Source organism: Oncorhynchus masou, chromosome 9 (genome assembly GCF_036934945.1).
Source record: "Oncorhynchus masou masou isolate Uvic2021 chromosome 9, UVic_Omas_1.1, whole genome shotgun sequence".
NCBI lineage: Eukaryota > Metazoa > Chordata > Actinopteri > Salmoniformes > Salmonidae > Oncorhynchus > Oncorhynchus masou.
Genome location: NC_088220.1, coordinates 56,039,759 through 56,056,603, shown reverse-complemented (window position 1 = coordinate 56,056,603; position 16,845 = coordinate 56,039,759). Strand labels below are relative to the sequence as shown.

Sequence of the window (16,845 nt, the reverse complement as noted above, 5' to 3'; positions counted from 1 at the left end):
CACACATGCCTATACACACACACATGCCTATGTCTCTACTCACACACACTTGTACACATACATGGATATGTCTATACTTACATACATACACACACACACACACACACACACAGACACACACACACGAATAGACAGCCACGTAAATATTTGTCTTTGTCTTTCTAGAGAGAATCCGATAGTTGGGAGGACATCCTAACGAGTCTAGGTGGGTCTGTCTGGCCTGAGACAGTCATTCCAGCAAATGGCAGTATGCCACCTGCCACAGTTCTACACTGGAGCCCCAGAGTGACACAGTCGGGATTGGCACTGAGAACGATGCCCGAGGTCCAAGAACCCACACCCCCAAGGTTGCGCTCTGCCCCCGCTTCCCCCTCCACCACGTGACTGGACGGACGGTCCAATAGCGAAGTGTCACCTGAACCTGGTCAGAAGCTCTCATTGGTTCAGAAGAGGAGAACCTTGGTTGAGTTTTATTCTCTAGCTCTCCCCGTCTGTCTCCATCCTTCTCTCTTTCTCACACACCACTATTCTAATCAGAGGAATATGTGCTTGCTCTCGTCTTCTACTTGATTTGCACAAAGACCATACAACATCATTAGTTGGGGTGTGTTTGTGTGTGTGAATAGGCTGCTAAAATACTCCATTTTATTCACTCAAATGTTTTCAATCTCGATCGTCAACAATCAACAATCTCACAATCTCCTGGGGCTTCACTGTTTGACGTCCGTTTACGACTAAACAGCAAGCTGACTTTGTTTCTCATTTTCTATCAAAGGGTCCACTTAACTGTACTCTCGTCTTCCTCCTCTATCCACCTCTGTGCTTTGAACAAATGTAGGTTTTTCAGAGTACAGTTAAGTGGATGAAACCGATCTGCCTTATTTTTCATAATGGATGTATGTGTAACAATCTCTCGCATCCACGAGTTAGGGACTAATGCCGAAGCACTTTACATATTTGGAATATTCCAGATGGCACCATTTTAGATACGTGGTATCAGTATAACCCCCCCATATCGATCAGTTCAATGATCTCGAGTACCTTCTCCTTTCCATTCCTGTACAATAACATTTATAGCCTGTAGATTTTAATAGCTAATTTTCTTACACCAAAGAGGACAATATCGTGAGGTCAACTTGGGAAAAAAGGGTATAAATGTATTTTGAATAGACTTTTTTTAAATGGAGAGAAATACAGTATATATTTCGTTCATGTACATTTTGGTAACTGCATTGTTCCTCTTTTTAACGATTTAGACTTTGATTGAGTAACGTTCTAATGTTCTCTGGAAATGCAGAGGGACCGTGGTCGGTAGTCTAGAAATATCTGTCAACCATGTAGGGATGTCACTGCAAATCAATCACAACAAGCTAGACAATCCCCCTTCACTTACCAATCTAGCCCCTTAGATCCTCATCACTGGCCCACATTAACTGGTAGTCAAATGTGATTGGATAGATCTACAATCAGGCAAACACACATATATTAGTTAGACCCCATTCATTGTTTTGTGTGTTTTTAGACTGAGGACAATTGCTGTGTTCATAGCCAAGTGGGAAGGTGGTAATTTCCCATTTTGAAGTCGTAAATACCGGTTGGATGCATTCACGTGCTTTGAACTAGTTGAGAAACGCTGATTGGCTAATGTGCAACAAGTTGCGTCAACCTTAAAATAAAAGTACAGCTGTCATGCTTGTAAACAAATGATAGTGTTCAAAAAAACATATAGATTGATTTATTTTTATAAATAATGTTTTATTACATTTAACTGCCTAAAACGCTGTTATCAAGGTAATTTCCTTAGTAGGTGACAGAGGTCAGCATGTGGGAGAAGTCTGAGCTCAGGGATGATAGATGAGCTTCCCAAAAGTATACTGAACAAAAACATAACTGCAACACTTTCAAAGATTCTACTGAGTTACAGTTCATATGAGGAAATAATTGAAATAAATTCATTATCATTACTAATCTATAGATTTCACATGACTGGAAATACAGATATGCATCTGATGGTCACAAAAAGTTGTGTGTTGATCAGAACCAATCAGTGTCTGGTGTGACCAACATTTGCCTTGTGCAGTGCGACACATCTCCTTCGCATAGTTGTTCAGGCTGTTGATTGTAGCCTGTGGAACCATAACCCCACTGCCACCATGTGTCACACGTTGACATCAGTAAACAGCTCACTCACACAATGCCATACACACTGTCTGCCGTCTGCCCGGTACAGATAAACCGGGATTCATCCATGAAGAGCACACTTCTCCAGTGTGTCAGTGGCCATCAACGGTAAGCATTTGCCCACTGAAGTCTGTTACGACGCCATACTGCAGTCAGGTCAAGACCCTGGTGAGGATGACGAGCACGCAGATGAGCTTCCTTGAGATGGTTTCTGACAGTTTGCAGAAAGGATTTGGTTGTGCAGAAAGGATTTGGTTGTGCAAACCGAGGTTCATCAGCTGTCCGTGTGGCTCGTCTCAGACCATCCCAAAGGTGAAAAAGACGGATGTGGAGGTCCTGGGCTGGCGTGGTTACACGTGGTCTGGGGTTATGAGGCCGGTTGGACTTACTGCCAAATTCTCTAAAACAACGTTTTGGTAGAGAAATTAACATTTAAATTATCTAGCAACAGCTCTGGTGGACATTCCTGCAGTCAGCATGCCAACTGCACACTCCATGGCATTGTGTTGTGTGACAACTGCACATTTTAGAGTGGCCTTTTATTGTCCCGGCACAAGGTGCACCTGTGTACTGATCATGCCGTTTTAAACAGCTTCTTGATATGCCACACATGTCAGGTGGATGGATTATCTTGGCAAAGGAGAAATGCCCACTAACAGGAATGTAAACGCATTCGTGTAGAAAATTTGAGAAAAAGAAGCTTTTTGTGTATATGAGAAATATCTGGGATATTTTATTTCAGCACATGAAACATGGGACCAACACATTACATGTTGTGTTAATTTTTTTCAGTGTAAATATGAGTTGGATTTTTTTCAAGTGGATTTTCTTCCCAGTCGTATATGTGATAAATATTTTTTATCAGGGAGGTTGAATTTGGTAATGAACGCAGCATTAGTCCACATAGTCAATCCATTCTTTATATTTTTATCAGTCAACCCGTATGAACGACAGTTGTGAACGCAGCATTGGTCCACAGTTGCACCATTCTTTATATTTGTATCTGTTAACTCGTAGGAACAACCGTTTGATGCCTAGAAACTTGAGCTTGGATTAACAACAAAAAGGGAACGTGTAACACAGTACAAGGTTAACCATGTTTCGTATATATTTTTGTTTGGCTTATGGAAATATTTCCTGTCAGAAGTTGTCTTTGGTCTGTCGTAAATGTCTATCATGCATGTCCTGTATATTTAACAGTATATTTTTTTTTAGAGTACCTTTTGTATGTATGTTTTTTAACGGCAAAAATAATCTGTGTTGGTGCGTTACGGTACCTTGTTCTTTTGTCTTCAGTGGTACTAGGAAGCTCGCTGCTTTTCTTCATGTCACAGAGTAATGTATGGTAGCGTGCTGCGGAGTCTGTCTACAGCTTATGCAACGTTACAGAGTTTAACTTTGTCTGGAACACCAGGGTCATGTTCATTAGAGCACGCATTGGAAACTTTTTGCAACGGGGAAGAAAGGAGCTTCTACCTGTTTACAGTCAGTTTTCTTGCGTTAGATGCCTAATGAACGTGACCCAGGGTAGGTCCCACCTGACTTTGTTTGTCAGTGGTTTTGCTAAAGGCTCTCAGGCCTCATGGTTCTTGTCCTTTGTCATTCTTATGCGTAGGGAAAGATGTCATCATGAGTTGGTTCATTTGGTTTTCTTTCACTAATCTCAAACGCTTTTTCAATCATGAGGGAATTTTCAATCACTGCATCTTCTCTTCACCTCACCTCTGACAGTCAGATATTTTATCATAATGTGTCTAACTTTGTCAGAACCTTTTTTCAGACCCGTGAATCCAAACGTGCAGTGGCCTTACTAACTCACCCACACCCAAAGAGAACTCGGGGTGACAATTGTACAATGTACATGTTGGCTTGGTCAAATGGGAATGGTACTGTACGTTCTAGGGGTTTTGTTTCTTTGATCACAGTATAGGTACAAGTGACACTGTTACCAGTCAACGGCCCTGTCATTTTTAAAGTTGGATAATTTAACATAACATGGGAAGTCGAGAGTTATGGTTAGCAGTCGATCCCTCGACAGGCCTTCATGTGAACAGTATCTGTGAAGTCATCGCCATGACATCATCAGCAACCTTTCGAATGTTAAAATCAATCACTGCAAAGAGAATTGGTTGTTTTCATATTTCAAACCCGTAAACGTATCATTGCATACAGGACTGGAGTACATATTTTTGTTGTTGCTTTTGTTATTTAAACATTTTTGGATTATTTTTCACAACCAGAAATTCAAATCTTATCTCTTGTCTTTTATTTGAAATAATTTACAATAAAAATGTTGCCAACCCTTTCACTTCAGGTGTGTGGTCTTTACTAAATGTTAGCTCTAGGGATGGCGGAGGAGAGTAGAAACATTAGCCTTGTCCCAGATCTCTTTGTGCCGCCTTACCATTTCCTATGGTAATTGGAGTTGGTAAGATGGCACAAACAGATCTGGAACCAAGCTATAAAGACATTGAGGGAGTACACAAGAAGGGGCAATATTATTTAGCAGGTTGCTGTGTAATGGGATGAGTATTGTCCTGGAGGCAGAACTGAGCAATTTCTGCTAGATGGGCCAGCTGCAAATTCAAAATATTCTATATTGTCAAAATTCATGAAAACAAAAATGAGTTTTTTGGTTGTAGTTTAAGGTATGGGTTCAGATTGTATGTCTTTGTGACTGTGACAGCTACTGACCACTGCAGAGCTGCCTGCAGAACAAGATTCATGATGAAAAATCCTAACCTGCTATCCTTTTCATTAGATTGTTCGAAAGCTGGGGAGTCACCCAGCCAACTCTGAGATGTATAAACAGTTTTATTCAGTTTGGGAAAGGGTTTTACTATTGGCAGCACTTCACATGGAACAACTAATCAGCCACAAACCAATAAAACTATTTTTTACTTCCCAGTAATTGCCTCTGATGCCACTTCAGTGGAATCTTTTCAATACAAAGGACTTGAACATCTGTGGAATCTTGGATTTAAGTCTCTTCCCCTAGAATTTCTTTGCATAAATCAGTGCCCAAACGTTTGGGCTTGGGGGGGGGACAAAAATAATCCTCTCGCAAGCCAAATCTAATTTAGTCCGGGGCCATGTTTGGCCCGCAGGCCCCACTTTGGACAGCCCTGCTGGAGATGATAAAGACGTGGGAGAGAGGAGTAGTCCTCCTATCTGAGGACTGCACCTGTGCACAACATTATATGTTATTGTTTAGCCCTGCTACCATGTTCGAGCACCAGCTGCATTCTCCTGAAGGCACATATTGGACTCTAACGTTTGATAACGTCCATGACCAAAAAGTACATCTTAATACATTCGTCAGTGTAAAGACAAAATACAATTCTCTTTCATCAGACCATTCTCTTTACACAACAATGTTGTGATTTGAAATTAATTATGGCTAAGATTCTTCATTTGTTTTGTCTCTATCGTCTGACATTGCTTTGATGTGCTACTTCGATGTCGAGCACCTAGCGTGAGACTTCTCAATTTCCATCTGCACTTCACACAGTCTACCCTGCTCCTGCAGATTGATACCAGTCTTTTTTTCAAATGAAAGGAAGCATGTAATATCAAAAACATGTCAAACAAATCTCTTTATGATGCCACAGCATGGTTTAAGATGGATTTGGAAGTTACTTGAATTTCTACTACACCATATTTTTTTCTGTCAACCGCACAAATGTGTTAAATAGACCATTGCTTTAAACAAAAAAATGGAACTTGCCAAGAGCAATGACTTTAGTATGTGACAATGTTCCCACTCTGTGTTTGGACCAAATAATTACATAGTGTCCAAAACACAGTATGATATCTGTCTGAAACCCACAAACAATTACCTCCTTGACCCAGACAGTGACCTCCCCATCATGGTTTATTTTGTTGTCTCGTCTCCATTCTTATCTGCTGTTGTGTCTGCTACGGCCAGGTTTGTGAAACTCTGGGGAAAGAGACCGATTTCTTAAGACTTCTCAGACTCCGTGTAGCTCTTACTTCATCAGCTGATGCTCCAGCCCAGTACAAAGCCTAAAGGGCCAGACGAGGGACAAGGACCAAAGAATCGGACCTGACAAGTATAGAACATAAACCCCATAAGGAATGTCTGGTTAAGAGAAGCAAGCACCCTAAAGGACCGTGAAAAGAAGTAGACCTTATTAGATCATGTTTGCATCGAAGAGGTTTGTGGTGGCTCTGCTGACCCTAGGGATTTGGGTTCATCCAACGCTTGAACGGACACTAGGGGTAAGAGGCGACACAAAGTATTTTACTCTACGGTTCTACTCTCTAACACAGGTTTGGGGAGTAATTGATTGCATATAATCTGATTACAAAACAGAATCAGTTATGTTATCAGAAAAAAATATTTTAATCAGATTACAGATCCTTTTGAAAAACTAGACGATTACTTAGATTACTTCTAAGAAAATAAATACATGACACTTTTCTGTTTTCTCAATGACATTCAATTGAGCATTGAAAAAATGAGCAAGTTTTTAACTTTGTTCTACCTGAGCGGGTGCGACCACATCAGAGACCACTAGGATGACACCAAATGCATTTGATGGATCTTTTTTTGTCTTCTTTTTTTATTTTATTTTATTTAACCAGGTAGGCTAGTTGAGAACAAGTTCTCATTTACAACTGCGACCTGGCCAAGATAAAGCATAGCAGTGTGAACAGACAACACAGAGTTACACATGAAGTAAACAATTAACAAGTCAATAACACAGTAGAAAAAAATAAAATAATAATAATAATAATGTGCCTCTTCTAGTGCCTCTTTAGGGAAAAGTAACACAAAAGTAACACGTAACTGAGTTTGGGTAATACAAATATTTGTTTACTGAGTTTGGACAGGTAACTAGTAACCATAACAAATTACATTTAGAAAGTAACCAACCCCACTAACACAGTTACTGTGAGTACACATGCACAGGTTTTTCCTCCATATTCTAATTAGTGTAGCAATTGTTAGAAATTGTTTGTTCATTTAAATGTTTCTTGTTGGTTTAGCTAGCTTTCCTATCATCACAATGCTTGCCTACGTGAATAGTATTTTTGTGTTGTTTCAACCCCATAGACATCACCGGAATGCAACTCTTTTGTCGAGTCCAGGTCCTCTCATCTCCTGTACACTGGGAACAGCTCTGTGGGGAATGTTCCCATTCTGGAGTACAAGGTCACAGAGTTGACCAGGTAGGCAATAGAGATCATGACACCACAGCACTCCCCTTTCAGAACATATAACCAGCTGGGGCACATCCGGCTGAACCACACTGACTGAACCAGGTCTCACCTAGTCTCTCATTTACATACACTGAGCGTACAAAACATTAAGAATGCCTTCCTAATATTGGGTTGCTCCCCTCTGCAATCAGAACAGCCTCAATTTGTCGGGGCATGGACTCTAAAAGCTGTCAAGCGTCCCACAGGGATAGTTGCCCATTGTTGACGCCAATGCTTCCCACAGTTTTGACAAGTTGGTTGGATGTGCTTTGGTGGTGGACCATTCTTGATACACACAGGAAACTCTTCAGTGTGAAAAACCTAGCAGCGTTGCAGTTCTTGACACAAACCGGTGCGCCTGGCACCTACTGCCATACCCTGTTCAAACAAACTTCCATTTTTGTCTTGCCAATCCATGTCTCAATTGTCTGAAGGGTTAAAAATCCTTTAACCTGTCTCCTCCCCTTCATCTACAATGATTGAAGTGACGTGAATAAGGGATCATAGCTTTCACCTGGATTCACCTGGTCAGTCTATGTCATGGAAAGAGCAGGGGTTTTTTAGGGGTAGCTTTAATACTGCAGATAGATTGTAGCATTTCCAATCCCCCATATATTTTTTGGTGTGGGTGTGTATCTTGTTTAAATAATAGTTTCCTTTATTATTTTCCCCTAACCCTACCACCCCTCCCTTAATTGGAGTAAACTAATGGACAACAACACTTAGGCTTCTACTTCCAGCTTATACATACTATATACATTTTATGGATACAGTGTATTTTTTACGATAGTTCACTTTTTGTTTGTTTTTAATCCCATCCTTCAGCTACCATCAACCCCTCTCATCTATCTCTGAAGACCACCCAGTTTGATTTCTATTTACCATATATTTTTAACTGTGCTGTTTCACAAAAGTTCTGAACCTATATACATTTTACATGAGCTATCTTGTTATGAATCCCATTCTTCAGCTCCACTCAACCCCTCCCAGATAAATGTTTTGTACACTCAGTATGCTCAATAAGATGTAACGCTGTTCTGATGATCAGTGTGTTTTGACATTTCTGTCTCTTTCTGTCCATCGGTAGCTTTGACTCTGAGTTTGAGCTGCGTACTCTGGACCCTGAGGGGGTGATATTCTTTGGGGACATCGGCGGGCAGCAGAACTACTTCCTGCTTGCTGTGATCCAAGGGAACCTGAGCATCCAGACGAGCCGCGGGGATGGACAGGTCCTCGTCACCTCCGGGCCCAAGATCAGTGACGGGGAGTGGAAGAAGGTGAAGTCCTGAACGTTTCCTCTAAATGACTTTGTGACAGTAGACTATACAGTGCCTTGCAAAAGTATTCATCCCTCTTGGGCGTTTTTCCTATTTTGTTGCATTACAACCTGTAATTTAATTATTTATTTATTTTGGATTTCATGTAATGGACGTACACAAAATAGCCCAAACTGGTGGAGTGAAATTTTAAAAAATTACTTGTTTCAAAAAAATAAAAAACTGAAAAGTGGTGTGTGCATATGTATTCACCCCCTTTGCTATGAAATATGATCTGGTGCAACCAATTACCTTCAGAAGTCACATAATTAGTTAGATTGCACAAAGGTGGACTTTATATAAGTGTCACATGATCTCAGTGTGTGTGTGTGTGTATACAAACGTATATATATATATATATAGTGAGGCAAAAAAGTATTTAGTCAGCCACCAATTGTGCAAGTTCTTCCACTTAAAAAGATGAGAGGCCTGTAATTTTCATCATAGGTACACTTCAACTATGACAGACAAAATTGAGAAAAAAATCCAGAAAATCACATTGCAGGATTATTTATGAATTTATTTGCAAATTATGGTGGAAAATAAGTATTTGGTCACCTACAAACAAGCAAGATTTCTGGCTCTCACAGACCTGTAACTTCTTCTTTAAGAGGCTCCTCTGTCCTCCACTCGTTACCTGTATTAATGGCACCTGTTTGAACTTGTTATCAGTATAAAATACACCTGTCCACAACCTCAGTCACACTCCAAACTCCACTATGGCCAAGACCAAAGAGCTGTCAAAGGACACCAGAAACAAAATTGTAGACCTGCACCAGGCTGGGAAGACTGAATCTGCAATAGGTATATATATATATACCTGTTCTGAAAGGCCCCAGAGTCAGAAACACCACTAAACAAGGGGCACCACCAAGCATGTGGCACCATGAAGACCAAGGAGCTCTCCAAACAGGTCAGGGACAAAGTTGTGGAGAAGTACAGAGGGTTGGGTTATAAAAAAAAATATCCGAAACTTTGAACATCCGACGGAGCACCAATAAATCCATTATTAAAAAATGGAAAGAACATGGCACCACAACAAACCTGCCAAGAGAGGGCGGACCACCAAATCTCATGGACCAGGCAAGGAGGGCATTAATCAGAGGCAACAAAGAGACCAAAGATAACCCTGAAGGAGCTGCAAAGCTCCACAGTGGAGATTGGAGTATCTTTACCACTTTAAGCCGTACACTCCACAGAGCTTGGCTTTACAGAAGAGTGGACAGAAAAAGCCACAAAAAAAATAAGCAAACACGTTTGGTGTTCGCAAAGAGGCATTTTGGAGACTCCCTAAACATATGGAAGAAGGTACTCTGGTCAGATGAGACTAAAATTGAGCTTTTTGGCCATCAAGGAAAACACTGTCTGGAGCAAACCCAACACCACTCATCACCCGAGAACACCATCTCTACAGTGAAGCATGGTGGTGGCAGCATCATGTTGTGGAGATATTTTTCGTCGACAGGGATTGGGAAACTGGTCAGAATTGAAGGAATGATGGATAGGGCTAAATACAGGGAAATTGAGGGAAACCTGTTTCAGTCTTCCACAGATTTGAGACTGGGATGGAGGTTCACCTTCCAGCAGGACAATGACCCTAAACGTACTGCTAAAGCAACACTTGAGTGGTTTAGGGGAACATTTAAATGTCTTGGAATGGCCTAGTCAAAGCCCAGACCTCAATCTAATTGAGAATCTGTGGTATGACTTAAAGATTGCTGTACACCAGCAGAACCCATCCAACTTGAAGGAGCTGGAGCAGTTATGCCTTGAAGATTGGGCAAAAATCCCAGTGGCTAGATGTGCCAAGCTTATAGAGACATACCCCAAGAGACTTGCAGCTGTAATTGCTGCAAAAGGTGTCTCTACAAATACTGACTTTGGGGGGGGTGAATAGTTATGCACGCTCAAGTGTTCATTTTGTTTGTCTTATTTCTTGTTTGTTTCACAATAAAAAATATTTTGCATCTTCAAAGTGGTAGGCATGTTGTGTAAATCAAATACAACAAAATAGGAAAAATGCCAAGGGGGTGAATACTTTCGCAAGCCACTGTAACCATAATAAAATCATTATAATGTGGGGCAAGTAACTGCCAAAATAAAGGAAACACCAACATATAGTGTCTTCATAGGGCCTAGGGCCACCACGACAGCTTCAATGCACCTTGGCATAAATTCTACAAGTGTCTGGAAAACTAAATCTTACATGTACGTTGCCCGTGGATGCAGATTGCAGTGATGAAACATGAGGGAGCTGTGGCTGTACGCGTTGGCTCGGAGACAGCCGTCACAGTGCAGCAGTCTGCTGAGAGCCAGAGGGCCGAGATGGGCAACGGCATCCTGAGAATCTCTATCGGAGACCTGCTCCCAGATAGCGGAGTTACCTTGGGGGTGAGTCTAAGTCCTGTTACCCCCCCCCCCCACCAGACTGACAGGGAGCAGAATGGGAGCATGTGAGAGGACCAATGGGAAGGAAGTGGGTCTGTAGAGGGGTTAGGACCTAACAGGGACACAGCAGGATTACAGACAGGCTGGAGGTGGGGGTGAGTGATAATTTGAATGGGTAGTGCTAGCATGTTGTGAGAGGTTTTTGGGTCTGCACAGTAAAGGTTAGGACCTTTACATTCCATGGTTAGGAGCAACAGTAATAAAACACAGGGTTGCAGATGGGGTGGGAGTGTGGTGGGGCATGGAGAGGGCGAGTGAAGGGGTAGAATTTGAAGAGGGAGCTTTATGGAGGAAGATGTCTGTCTGCAGAAGGCTTGGGAACCATTGTAATAATTACACAGGGGTTACGTCCCAAATTACCCCCTGTTCCCTATTTAGTGTACTACTTTTGACCTATAAATGGAATAGGGTGCCATTTGGAACATTGCCTGGGTTGCAGAAGAGGGAGGGCATAGGGTGGAACATTGAAGGCTTGCTAGTGGGACACTAACTATATGGGAGAATGTGAGACGGTCTGTGGAGATGGGAGTTAACCAGGAATCTGGCTGGTTCTCTTAACGTGAGATTTGCTGATCTAATCCGTGTGCAATGATAACCACTGTACTCTCGCCAACTCTAATACTGATTTTCACAGCTGGACTGCACATCCTGAGACAGTTTTCTGGCACACCAACTTTCTCACCATGACAAGAACAACAGATCAAAGCAAAGCTCAGAGTTCAACCACTCCTGAGGGAGTATGAACTGCAGTTCTTATCATTTTACTATATTTTATACCCAACACAAACAGCACGTGTCTGTTCTTCGAATGCACCCACTGTCCCTCATCTGAATTGGACTATTTTGCAATGAACAAATAAAAACAAGAAAGAGCAGTGCTATGTAGTGAAGGGCAATCACATGGGGCTAGTTTTTCTATACCATTTCTGTCTGTCCTGTCCTGTCTAGCTGAACCCTCCTCTGGATGGCTGCATGCGGAGCTGGGACTGGGTCAGACAGGACTCCAGCATCCTGGAGCGGACCCTGCAGGATTCCAAGGTGCAAAGGTGCTGGGAACATATTGCCCCCGGGTCCTACTTTACTGGAGTCGGCTCTGTTGGTTTCAGCTCTCTAGGTAGGCCACCTCGCTTCCCCGTCACATGACAAGGGACAATATTTTTTTCTGTTCCACGCACCCTGACAGGGAATAATTCTGGGCCCTATATTTTAGGTCCCTGGAAACATTTAGCGTTAGTTTACCTTAATATAAGTTATTTGTTGGTCTTAGAATTAAACAATGAAACAATGAAAACTTGGGACTGAAAAATGTTGGAAACAGTTGTTTCAAAATCGTACATATTGCAATATTGTCAACAATATCACTCCAAAAGACATGTGTTGGACTTTGGTTTGGTAAAGATTTTGGTAAAGAAGTTTTCAACTTGTAGTTTTAGTTTTTCATAGTTTTTATACTCCCATTCCATTCATCTTTTTCTTTACAGGGCTTTCTGTAGAGCCTGTATTTGAATTCTAAGAGGAACACAGAACTCTTGCGGGAAGAAAACAATTAAGATTGGGGCTAAAAATGTGGAAACATACCCCTTTCAAAAATGAATCCCAGGTTAACTCTCATCTCTTTTACATGTACATCATTTAGCAGATGCTCTTATCCAGAGCGACTTACGGGAGCAATTAAGGGCCTTGATCAAGGGCACATCGACAGATTTTCCACGTTGCAGGCTCGGGGATTTGAACCAGTGACCTTTTGGTTACGGGATCAACGCCAGTAACCGCTAGGCTGCCTGCCGTCTCCACAGACAGCCTCACATGCTCCCATACTGTAGCTACTGTCCCATGGTATTGCTGTCTTGCCTTTTACTTCAATAACATCTGAAGCTGAAGTTTAAGTACTTGAATCTGGTGCTTTCCTTGTTTTGTCAGTAAAGAAAAAAGCGTGAAGACATTCAATGGTCTGTAAAAGGAACACTGCATGGTTGTATGAACAAGAGTGCATAGATTAGGGTGCAGAGTGATATGTATGTTATGTTTGTCTTTGTGTCTGCAGCGTTGCTGGGAAACTCTTCAGCTGAGCTAGATGGTGCAGACTGGACACTCTCTGTGGAGCTAGCTCTCAGAACGGTTTCAGCCAGAGGCTTTCTCTTTATTCTGGTAGACACTCAGAACGACTACATCCTCTCCTTGAAACTCAACCACCCTTCACAGGTAACACACCGGAACTATGCAGCCTCAAGACCCAACTGATCTGGACCAGCACTTTGTTAATTTATAGTCTCTATCTTCTCTCATTCCTTCGCTATTACTGCTTTGGAAATGCTTATGATCTTTAAGAATGGCATAATGGCAAAGACACACACACACACACACTCATACACTCTCATTCACACACAAACTCACACGGGTCACTCAAACACACACCCACACATACACATACTGTACACACAGCAGCAGGTCACAAACAAGTCACACTCACACACTCCTGCCTCCGTTGAGTCTGGGACCTGACTTGATTACCCCAATGCTCCCATGTTGTGATGTCATGCAAAATGCCTGACAAATGCCTCCTGTTGCAGATTGTTCTGTTGATACCGATTGTTGATCTGGCATTCGCTGCCACTCCTTATGAAATTTGTTTCCATATGACAATGTGTTGACAATTTGTCCAGCCAGCGGTCCAGCTAAACGAAGCATTAACTTATGGGGTGATATATTGCAAAAACAATCTCTCCTGGATAAGTTTGGATTCATCCATGGTTTGGGTTTCCTGTGCCCTAGGAACTGATGCTACATTTGAGGGGGACTCTATTCTGGTCGCGCAGCTACCCTCAGACCCTCTGCTCAGGTGAGAGTCAGTTCCTGCAGCTGCAGGTGAGGCCAGGCCAGCTGGTGATTGGCATGGGCATAACCAAGGCAACCATGAGGTTGACGGATGGGGACTACGAGCTCCTGAAGAGGGTGTTGAGCCAACCAGGGAGCAGGGTGTACCTGGGGGGCGGGCCAGGTGAGCACTGAGTCTCAAATGACACCCTATTCCTTACATAGTGCACTACTTTAGGCCTGATACTTTTCTCCTCTAATCTGATCCGTGCTGTCTTCCCACATCAACTGATCCTAATCCTCTTACTCATTCACTATTCTACTCTTACACACAAAGGCCGCAAAGCCGAAACGTCTGTGTACTCTATACCTGATGCAGTGAAAATAATAACATCTAAAACGAAGTAAGCTTAATGCAACATGTTTCTAAGTGTGGACCCATCCCACCTTTTTTACTATTCCACTCTTCCCACACTCTCTCACCCTCAAACGTTTCTCTTACTTTCAGCTCTCTCCTTCGTTTCACCTCATTCTTCTTTTTTCATTCTTTTCCACAAACCATGTCCCAGAATCATCTCCTCTCCGTGTATTGTCCACTGTTAATTGTCCTCTATATTCATGTTTCCTGGATCACCTCACAAATCAGACAAGCTCATTTTACACTGTATATAGATGTTTTTCTATTGTGTTGTTGACTGTACGTTTGTTTAGTGTGTAACTCTGTGTTGTTGTTGTTTGTGTCGCACTGCTTTGCTTTATCTTTTCCAGGTCGCAGTTGTAAATGAGAACTTGTTCTCAACTGGCCTACCTGGTTAAATAAAGGTGAATGACCATATGCTTCCAGGTCATATGGCAACATATAGACAACAAAAATGGGTGACTACATTCAGATGTAAAACATTTAAGAAAAAGCATTCCTTCCTCCTTTAAATTATGATTGCTTTTTAGGGAAATGAAACTTGAAATTCAAAGTTTCTCCGATATTGTGTAGCTCGTGTAGATCCAGCTTGTCCCAATAGAAGACGTCTTAGATCTGAAAACATAACTCACTAAAAGTACACTATACGTGTTTGACACCCTATTCCCTATATATTGCACAACTTTTGGCCCAAGCGATGAAGGACCTAGAGTATGGGTTTCTTTAAGTGCTTGGAGGAGAATCGCATAACTGTTACTTGATTGCACCGTTAATGCTATTAATGAGACCGACTGGTGTTTAGACAGTAGAGTACAGTGAGTCCATACAAGGTGTTCCGTATCTAGCTGTGTTCCAGAGGAGTGGAGGTGAAGCCTCTGTTGAGGACAAACACAGCAAGAGATAGGAGTTGTGGAGAGGTGCAGATGTATCAAATTACAGGCAATTTCCCAGATGATATGTCATGATGACTCCTATGGACATATGGTGTCAAGATGAAACAGTGTGAGCCGGTAGGGATGTGAGCCGGTAGGGGTGTGAGCCGGTAGGGGTGTGAGCCGGTAGGGGTGTGAGCCGGTAGGGGTGTGAGCCGGTAGGGTAGGGGTGTGAGCCGGTAGGGTAGGGGTGTGAGCCCGGGGAGCCGTTAAACTTTACGAGTCTTTCTTCTGCTATCATTGTTTTTCTGCTATGAAATTGTGCAAATACTGCCACAAAGGGCTGCCCTATGTGGCCTTCACCTGTCCAGTCATGTTTCATCAGTAATTACTTCTAGGAAGGAAAGAAGCACAATTCAATCCCTTGAACTGGACCTATCTCTGACCTTTGACTGTGTCCAGCGGGTCTGTCCAGCTTCCACGGCTGTCTCCAGGCCAAGATCCAGGGTGTCAACGTTGACCTTGACCTGGCAGAGGTCAAACACGGGGATGTCCGCTCTCACAGCTGCCCTGCCGCCCTCGACATCCGAGATGGGAAGTAAAAGAGCCGCAGTTACACCCGACACTGCTTATAAGACTACACAAGGCTACACTGTTTTCTGTTTGGCTAATTGTCTGTCTCTCAACATTTTACTGTCTCATGTGGCTATCTATGTAACAAGATGTGACACAGTACTGCAGAATGCAGTAACATTGTATTTGTATTGAAGCATCTCTGACATGTGAGGGATGTTCATTTGAAGAACAAGAGAAGGATTGTGTTTTCTTTGGGTAGATTGTTTTGCATACATTTTTGGCAAACTTGGTAAGTCACTGCAAAACCGTAACATGGCCTCTTCCACTTTATTTGCTGCATATTGTTTCTGTAATTTCCAGCAGAATTCCCCTATAAGGAGGTAAAGCTAAACACTACAGCTGAATTACACTACAGCTGGACTACTGTCCACTCTTGTTAAGTCTGTGTGAATGGCAATAAAGCATTTGCTGCTTTTTATAGCTATTTGAGTTGCATTGCATTTTTTACATATATGTTGTAACTTCCCCCAAAGCGTCAAAAACATTGTATTCTTTCTCAATGTATTGTATGGATGCTATGCAAGTTTTGATCTCTGTGTATTACGTTTTACTTCCTGTGAAAATAACTAAAGCAAGACAGAAGAGCCTTAGAACAGTTACTCTATAATCATCATTGACATGAGGGGCATGAACACGAAAACACAAGGAGTTCGTCATCTTACCAGACAGAAGCTCTCATATACAGTTGCAGACTGGGATTCAAATGCAATTTTAAATCATTTAAAATGCTTTAGCTGAGCTTGATTGAGCTTCCCTAGCGCAATTGAACCAATAGAACAGTCGTAAAGGTGCAAAGCCTGCCGATCTGGCCCTCGGGACAGGCTAAAGCAAACGTGCAAAGTATTTGAACCCAGATTTTCACAGTTGCCTGAGAAAGAGGAGACTAAGCCAGTGTTCTTGTGGTCTATTTTTGTCCTGTAAAACTCTTTGACCC

General features: G+C 42.2%; 2 protein-coding genes across 2 annotated transcripts in view; both read left to right on the top strand.

Annotated features, from left to right (window-relative positions):
- Positions 1-4,489, top strand: part of LOC135546279 (ras GTPase-activating protein 2-like) — a 43,974-nt gene extending 39,485 nt beyond the window's left edge. The window contains exon 24 of the mRNA XM_064974572.1: positions 166-4,489. Coding sequence (XP_064830644.1) covers positions 166-196 — 31 coding nt within the window. The 3' untranslated portion in view covers positions 197-4,489. The remainder of the gene's footprint in view (positions 1-165) is intronic.
- A 1,632-nt stretch (positions 4,490-6,121) lies between these two features.
- Positions 6,122-16,331, top strand: LOC135546277 (vitamin K-dependent protein S-like). The gene is made up of 8 exons (XM_064974569.1): positions 6,122-6,423; positions 7,262-7,377; positions 8,495-8,684; positions 10,953-11,114; positions 12,120-12,285; positions 13,216-13,373; positions 13,944-14,169; positions 15,738-16,331. The coding sequence occupies exons 1-8, from the start codon at positions 6,343-6,345 to the stop codon at positions 15,875-15,877; spliced, it is 1,239 nt and encodes a 412-aa protein (XP_064830641.1). The 5' UTR covers positions 6,122-6,342; the 3' UTR covers positions 15,878-16,331.
- Positions 16,332-16,845: the final 514 nt, after the last annotated feature.

Bases quoted from the DNA above. Each gene is read 5' to 3' on its own strand.
- LOC135546277 (XM_064974569.1), top strand. From the start codon at position 6,343: ATGTTTGCATCGAAGAGGTTTGTGGTGGCTCTGCTGACCCTAGGGATT. The intron at 13,374-13,943 runs GTAACACACCGG...CCTGTGCCCTAG, and splicing joins AACTCAACCACCCTTCACAG to GAACTGATGCTACATTTGAG. The intron at 14,170-15,737 runs GTGAGCACTGAG...GACTGTGTCCAG, and splicing joins GTACCTGGGGGGCGGGCCAG to CGGGTCTGTCCAGCTTCCAC.